The sequence below is a fragment of the Quercus lobata genome, chromosome 4, assembly GCF_001633185.2.
Source record: "Quercus lobata isolate SW786 chromosome 4, ValleyOak3.0 Primary Assembly, whole genome shotgun sequence".
Classification (NCBI taxonomy): domain Eukaryota; kingdom Viridiplantae; phylum Streptophyta; class Magnoliopsida; order Fagales; family Fagaceae; genus Quercus; species Quercus lobata.
This window is the reverse complement of record NC_044907.1, coordinates 21,663,813-21,672,512: the sequence shown is the minus strand read 5'-3', so window position 1 is coordinate 21,672,512 and position 8,700 is coordinate 21,663,813. Positions and strand designations below refer to the sequence as shown.

The following is an 8,700-nucleotide window of genomic DNA, read 5'->3' as shown; positions in this document are numbered from 1 at the left end:
ATTATTTAGGGTTACCTGTTCTATATAAAATAGCAAGAGAAGTTACTAAGTGGCAATGCACTTTGTATGACTGTTTTCATACAGCTTTAAATGAAGCACTGAAGAAGGAAGATGAGAGGCTCAAGATTGCAACCGGAGAAGTAATGACACGTGCTGGGGAAAAGCTCTAAAAAAGTGGGAAAAAAGGCCATGGCTTCTGCGTGTACATTGTGCTGTAATGGAGAGGAGAGAATTCCTTATCAAATACAATGGATAAGGTAATTAAATGAATGTACATGTGGCTGGTGTGTGGTGTCTCAGCTCTTGTTCTACTAGTTTGGTTGGGGAGTAATTTTGGCTTTGGGCCTAGGATCTATTGGGAGTAATTTGTACAGTTTGCTTCATTGTGTTATAAATGTAGTTGAGAGGCTGTTGAAATTCAATTTGGAATTGCACAATTGTGTTTACATTTATATTTTGAATCAAGTTATTAAATTTTGATTAAAGTAAAAGAGTGCATCCAAATTGTTTTTAAAAAAAAGAAAATACTTATTTCGACGTTTATTAACCGTTGATAAATGTGTTACACTTTTTTCAATGGTTGGATAGGGTGTAGAAAAATGTTCTCGACACGGTTTTTAATAACGGTTATCTACAGTCATTTCAACCGTCAAAAATACTTTTTTCGACGGTTTCAACCATTAAAAATAGTTAAATTTCTTGTAGTGGGGCTGTTGAATTTAGTTTTGTATGCACTGTTCTGTATTGGGCCAGTTCGAGTTTTTGACAATTTAGCGTGGTTAGATGGTAAATACTAGGTAACTGCTTGTGTAATTTGTGTTTTCTTTTATTGGGTTTGGGATATATGTGCTAGTAGTGTGATGATTTGTAGTGTTGTGTGGAACATTGTGGAGCTTTTATTGTTGTTTTGGTACTGGGTTTCGAATGAGTTTGGAACTAAAAGTAGTTGAAGATATATTCACTGTTTAATGTTGTACTACAAGATGACTAAGAGCTGAAGAACTCTACCTTAGTGCCTAGATAGATTCATATGATGCATCACGTCATTGGATAGATGTAAAAGATAGATTTCTGTTTTTTAATTGTGTGCATTGTAATGGATCTTTTGACCATTATCTAATGTTATGGCATATTTTTCTATGTCTATCAATGCAAACAATTTTTGAATTTCTCATATAGTCTGAATATAGAATTTAAACATATAAAATAGTTCCAACCTCCCTACTCCCATTTTTGAATTGAATTCTTTCATCAACTGAAAATGTTAAGTTGTAGCTGCTATTGATTTTGTTAAGTTGGCCTTTCTTTTACATTTTACATGTTAGATTGATTCTTTGATGATTGATCTGAATTATTGTGTAGCTAAACATAAATCCTTTGAAAGAGATAGAATTGATCCTTTATAGGGCTGAATTCTACAATGGCAACAAGGTTAGTTCTTGAAATCCATGAGTGTAATCATCTATTTTAGTTTGAAGACAAATGATTTTTCTGTTTTACTCACACTAATACTAAGTGAATTTGAATTGTTGCAGACATTTTTCTATGGTGATCTTTACCGGTGTGATGTGGAAAAGCAGGAATGGAAGTTAATTACAAGCCCTAATAGTCCACCTCCTTGTAGTGCTCATCAAGCAGTTGCTTGGAAGAATAATCTCTATATCTTTGGTAAACTGACAGCATTTTGGCTTAATATGTACAACCATGCAGACATTTACAAACTATTGCATCACATATATAGTTACATTCTTTTTTTTTTCATTAGGTGGTGAGTTTACATCCCCAAATCAAGAGTGGTTCCATCACTACAAGGTGAATCTTCTATAATATTGCTTCTTTTCAAGAATACATGGTTGATTAAAGTTTGGGTTTTGAGCTGTTGTACCTATGTATCAATTTGTTTTGTGCCTAAGTTAATAATCATGCCTTTCAATTTTGTTGGCATAGGACTTTTGGACGTTGGATCTGAAAACAAACCAATGGGAACAGATAAATCTAAAAGGTTGCCCTAGCCCACGCTCAGGTCATCGAATGGTAAGTTCATGCCACTTCAGATTGACACGTATATCACTTATTCTTTTAGGATCTCAAAAATATCAATTTCAACCCATAGGGGCGTGTATGTGAAGTTTAAGTAAAGATGCACCATCATGTGTTAAATGTGTAAATGAAGCAGAATTCTTATATGAATAAAAAAACATGACATGAGCAAATTAGGAAATGTGTCAATTGGAATTAATTTAATTTTGAAGAATGGATTTGTAACTTCGTTTGACTTGATATAGGCTGAAAGCAAACTAGAAGTAATAATTGATGACCTCTTAAAAATTCTGCTTCTGTACTCAATAACCATCTGAGCCTGCCCAAAAATAATGTTGTTGAACATGACTGTATATTATAATTTATGGTATGGTTAACATTGCAAATTTTCAATTATAATATTAATAATAATTATTATTTTATATGAAAAATAACAAATTAAATGAAGCAGTAAAACCTCTGCAAATTGTAGTTCATGATTCGGTGTATTACATCGTCAATGTTTATGGTTTCATATGGTGTTGATTTTAAATGACATGCTATTAAAGTTTCAATTACATCCAGTTTGAAGCTTAAAAAAGATAATAGCAAGGACCAAAGCATTTTGCTATCAAAATATAGTTAGGTTGAACAATCCACTCAAGTTCTATTTACTTCATATTTCAAGTTTAGCATTTGTAATTAGAACTTTTTGATCATATTAGTTTGTCATCTCTTTTTTTTAAATTTAGTCTAGATAAGTTAGGAGCATATATTAATTAGAAAAGTCTTACATGTATTAGAAAGCTAGAAAAGTGAGAGCCAAGCTGTTTTGTTCTCATCAATGCTATAGAATTGGTTGACTCTCTACTCTCTTTGTGAATGCATCAAGTTTGTGCCATTTAGATTCTCGAAGAGTTAGCAAATTGTTCTCAGCACTTGTTGTGGAGCCTTCATCAAGATGTTTATTAGTTAGTTGTATTGTAATTTAATAACTATGTCTTCATTCGTAATTGGCACAGATGTTTTTTATGGCTTGTGTGATTAATTTACATTTTTTTTTATTGTTTGGTGTTGGTTTCTTGCTAATTTAACTCTTTGGATTCTTCCATCTCTCTCTCTCTCTCCATTACGCATTGACCCCTAACATGCTGATCACCATATGCATGCTCACAAGTATTTATTTTTTCCTTTCTAGTTGAATAACTAATTTTTAGACTTCTTAGCTTTATGTATTGCTCAAATGCTTTTTAAATGTCATCCATTTTTTGGTAGTTGATGCCTATATAGGTTTTGATACACTTTCATAATTCATGTATTAGTCCTGTCTTTTAATCTCATATTGTCTTTGTTCTTTTTCAATAATTTTATTTGATTCTGTTACAGGTTTTATACAAGCACAAGATTATCGTTTTCAGTGGATTCTATGACACTCTTAGAGAAGTGAGGTTGTTGATGGGTCTTTATCAACGTTGTTGAAGGTTTCATCATTGTTAACTGATGCATCTGTGTTGATTGTTTGCTTGAATTTTTAAGACCCTGTCCTAAACCACGAAAGAGACTCTAAGTCAAGCTTGTTTTGTTGCATAACTGTTTCTATAAAAATTAATAGAGAAATGTAACCACATTAGGGACTCTAATCATGAGTTTGATTTGTTGAAAATATTTATGCCCTTCTTGATACTATATCTTTTTGGTTAGGATATTTGTAAAATTTTTGTGCCCAACGGATGAGGTTTCATAACGTTTTGCATAAGGAGGAATCCAGATTCAATAATTTATGTATTTGAATGTAATCTAACTGAACCAAGGATCAGAACTTTGTTGTCTTGTCTTGCATGCTTGTCAGTTGTAGTATATTTGGAGATTCTAAGCTTTCAAATACTTCGTTATTGTTTCAATACACATTCTCAACTATTTAACATAAAAACTATTATGTCTGTCTCTCTGCTTGATTTGTTTCCTCCATCTAGGAAGAGAATGAGTTTCTTTTTAAACGTTTGTATGAACTTAATAGTACTTCTTTATGCCAAATAATTAATGAAGCTGTTTAACTCCATATGTGCAGGTATTATAACGATTTGTATGTATTTGGCCTGGATCAATACAAGGTGCACATTTTTGGCCCCTGTTGTAGGAGGCTAGTGTTATACTTATCTGTTACGTTCCCATCTATCATGTAGCCAATGCTAATGAAATGTTGCATTGTAGTGGCAAGAAGTAAAGCCTAGTCCTGGATCCATGTGGCCAAGTGCTCGTAGTTGTTTTCAGTTTTTTGTTAACCAAGATGAGGTGAGGGATTTAGAATGCACTTTGTTATGGTAGCTATGGAGCTATTCCCTGCTTTATTTGTTATTTTAGATCTGTCATACTCTGCGTAAGATGTGCTACAAAGTCCAGGGCATATAATTATCATTCAGAATGTCAAATTTCATTGGAGTTAAAAGAGGAATTTATGTACTTGTTATGGGTATTTTTGAATTTTGCCATGTCCCATCATTAATTGGAGTTGTTAAGAAACAATTTACTTATAAAAAATATTACAATTATCCCTTGGTATGAGCAATGACTTTTTATGTTGGTATATTTCCTTCTTTGATATGATTCCTAGGTTCTCTGAGGGAAATTGAAATCCATGTGGAGGTGATTTAGGGTTTCTAGATATTTTATTGACTTGAGTGGTCAGAGTTTGATGCATACCAGTAAGGCTGGTTCTTGATCTAGGATAGAGTCACTATCACTATCCCCCACCTCTCTTTGAAAAAAAAAAAAGTTGGTTAATGAATGATTAATTAGTTTTAAGTCATTGGCTTGTTGAACAATGCAATGCTTGCATTTGTATCCATTTTGCTTGTACTAGCCTGAAAGGCATAAGCTGCTTTCTGATATAAGATTTTCTTTATTGTTGGTTTGCGGACTTGAGTTTTTAAATTATCATTAATAATTATCAAATAAAAATGCATTGTGATGCAGGACAACCAGAACAAAATTGAAATAACGGAAAAATAAAAGATATGACCTAGGAGTCAGCACCTAGGCCTTACTTGGAGTCAGCACCAAGCGGGGAAACCACTAGAAGTCAGCACCTAGGGTAGACCTGGAGTCAGCACCAGACCAAAGAAAGACCAAACGGCCATTGTTTTCATTCATCAAAATATCAACTATCTCCTCAAGGAGTACAATAGGTTGCTTATAAAGGATTACTAAATCCTAGTTCTAATTGGCTAGGAAACCCTAATTGCCTTATTACAAAAATACCCTTACTGGCTAGGAAACCCTAATTGCCTTATTACAAAAATAACCTTACTTCTAAATTAAAATACTAAAAGCCCAATAAACTACTAGGACCTAAAACATAAAAATACAATTGACTTGCAAACATAAATAATATTAAATAATAATTCTCTTTCATCTCCCGCATCACATTGTCTTTACCATTTATTGTCCTTTTCAATGAATTTGACTTTGTCATCTTATCTGCCACCTCTGAATTGAAGTGTTTTCAGGAGAAAAAAAAAAAAAACTATATATTTACAGAGTTCCTTCGGCATTGCAGATTTTCTTATATGGTGGCTATTCCAAAGAAGTTTCATCTGATAAGAGCAGCTCTGAGAAAGGAATTGTTCATTCAGACATGTGGTCACTTGATCCTACAACTTGGGAATGGAACAAGGTCCATAACCTCCATGCTTTTCTTGTTTTTCGATGAACATATAGAAGTGTAATAGAATGGAAAGTCAAGCATGATTTTTTTATGGCAACGGACACAATTACAAAGGAACCACTTTCACTTCACCATCTGTCTATAACAAACAGAAGATGATCTTCCAAATGTTCTAACAAAATCTTTTTTTTTTCTTTTTTTTCTTTTTCTTGTGCTAAGCTTAACAAAATCATCTTATATTTAATTTGTATTACTGACTATTTTATTGAGAGTTGGGAAGGAACACAATTGTCAATGTCTTTGACCCAAAGGCATTTTGTCTACCCTACAGTCAAGGGTTATACTGTAAAGAGTGTGAGTTGTCTTTAGCCTTTTTCTTCTTAATGAAGAAACAGAAGTTATTACTCTAAAACTAATGCCCAGTAAGCATACAATGGTAACATTCTAGGATTATTCTGTAGTCCTCTATAAGCAGACCCACTTGACACGATCAAACTATTATCTAGATCCTTATTAATTGATTCTTTGGCATATGCGTTGCATATTTATAGCTGTTGTTATGACCATGATTTTCCATTCTGTTTTCTTTATATTTAAATGGAAAATTATTTTTCCCTTATTTCTTTGTCTTGTTTCTTTAATAAAAGTATTATATATGCATAGAACGCTTTAATTTTATTTCATTTATGGAAATTCAACCATGCTTATGGGTGTACTATTCAGTCTAACTGTATTCACATCATCATAAGTAGGTTTAAGATGCTGCTGGATCCTGAAAGTAGATAACTTATATGTTCTTGTCTCAGCCTTGTTTTAATGTTTTATAAAAATAAGTGACTTAAGAATTATGAGCAAGCAACTTCTGTGCTGCTCATATAAACTTTTCCTGAAATTAAAGTTATCATTATCTTATTGAGTTCTCTTTTGTTGAGATTGTTGCTATGAATGTGTTTTATTGTTGCTAATATCATTTCCTTAGTAAGAGGTTAAGAAAAGTGGGATGCCTCCTGGGTCATGTGCTGGCTTTACCATGTGTATTCATAAGAGGCGGGCCTTGCTATTCGGTGGTGTGGTGGATATGGAAGTTCAAGGTTAGTTGTTCTGGTCTGTGTGTTCGGTTTTCCTTTTACATGCTTGTGATATCATATATGTGCATATGTGGCATGCTTTGTTGTACATATATCATGTGAAACTAATCCTAAGTAATTGAACTACAAATCCTCATCAACTGCTCCCTTGCATATTGTCAATCCTTAATTTAAAATGGTCACTCCTAGACCAGGTTTTCACCTATCAAAGTTCGTAAGAATTTTAAAAACTACTTTATTTATATTATCTACTCCCTCATGTGCTTGAATTTGTAACCTACTGTTGTCACTTTAAAATCCATCTGTATATCCTTGAATTGATGGTAAAAGGACAGGATTAGTGATGAAAATGCTTGTGAGATGATAGTGATTGCACCGTGTACTGATGGCGGGGTTATGTTTGGTCAAGAATAATACATGCATTGGTGAGAAGTGAAATGGTTTCGTTCAATGTACTAATCAAGACTGAAATAAAGGAAATGAGAATTAAGTTAGTGAGAAAAACTTGTTTGTCCGTGTTTTAATGAATAACACTGCATGAGGCTAAAACAACATTGCAAAATATAAGTGGCGTGACTGACCTCGGAGTATCAGGTTTGATGACTAAATGTGTTCACTACATCACGTTATATTCTTGCTTCCTATATAGTTGCAGTCTCTGACTTCGTGATTGTCTATCTTTTTATGGGCCGGTGCCTTTCTTCCCCCCAAATGTGCAGGTGATGTTATAATGAGCTTGTTTCTGAATGAACTTTATGGCTTCCAGATAGACAGCTATCGGTGGTAAGTTCTACCTGACATTATTTTTGTAATGGTTCAGTTAATCCTAGACATATTATGTGTTTACATCTTTTATGTATAGGTAGCACTGTCATGATATTCAGTTTTGGCTCTATATCTTGCTTCATTTCTCTAATTATTTGCAATAATGAATGACTTTTTATTTTAAATAAAGGCAATGACTACTTTAGTTGTGAATGTCGTTTTGTAGATCATGCCACTTACTGAATATGTTAATACACTCTATATAGGTATCCATTGGAGCTAGGAAAGGAGAAGTCAACGAAAGATAAGGCGTCGGAATCTGAATGGGTGGAAGCTGAGGATGAAGATGATAGTGAAGATGACGATGAGGATGGCAACAGTGACAAGACTACTGATGATGATGTGGAGGTGCATCAAATTTTCCTCATTCAGCAAAAGATAGTTGTGTTGTTTTTGTAGTTTAGGCATGCACCCTCTTTAACTTGTTAGCAGCAAGATTGAACCCTTAGTTTTTCCCTTCCCTTGCTCGAAATTTCAATATTTGAAAACTTGTTTCCTGTTTTCTCCTTCCTTATCTTCTTAAAACACAAATTTTGAGTATCCCTAATTTCATACTAAATGTGACAGTTATCATCTTATTTTGTTCCTTTAATATGAAGAGCATAGGTTTCACCTAGAAGCTTTCTTATTAGAAATTAATGCATGTAGATATTGTTGCTGATAAAAATAAAACTCTACAATATTTTGATATTATTGAATCTTGAATACTTAATTTCTTGACCATAAAATAATATTCAAATATACAAATCTTATTTCCGAAACAATTTTCTAGTTTTGAATATTATGATACAAATGATGAAGATGTTAAAGACAAAGTCTCTTGTTTATTTTATTTTTTGCCGGGGGAGAGGGTGTTTGTTATGGTGAAAATTAAACCTGACTTTGTCCCTCCAATTCTAATTCATTTGTGATATGTTTGTGTGTGTGTGTATTAAAGTTGTAATTAAAGTTGTGTAATTAAAGTTGTGTTTGGGATTTGAGAAAAAATTAATTTATTTTACTTTTTAGCTTATTTTTGCTTCTAAAGTGGGTCTCATTGCACTGTTAAATGGGTCCTATTACTCCAAAATTCAATTTTTAGTTTTTTTACTACATGAGTAATGT

The 8,700-nt window shown here is 33.0% G+C and overlaps 1 protein-coding gene across 1 annotated transcript; it reads left to right on the top strand.

Annotated features, from left to right (window-relative positions):
• Positions 1 to 248: 248 nt before the first annotated feature.
• Positions 249 to 8,052, top strand: LOC115984836 (kelch domain-containing protein 4-like). The gene is made up of 12 exons (XM_031107833.1): positions 249 to 257; positions 1,363 to 1,431; positions 1,536 to 1,668; positions 1,766 to 1,812; positions 1,948 to 2,034; positions 3,406 to 3,467; positions 4,088 to 4,130; positions 4,231 to 4,311; positions 5,576 to 5,692; positions 6,669 to 6,774; positions 7,491 to 7,554; positions 7,803 to 8,052. The coding sequence occupies exons 1-12, from the start codon at positions 249 to 251 to the stop codon at positions 7,993 to 7,995; spliced, it is 1,011 nt and encodes a 336-aa protein (XP_030963693.1). The 3' UTR covers positions 7,996 to 8,052.
• The last annotated feature ends 648 nt before the right edge of the window (positions 8,053 to 8,700 follow it).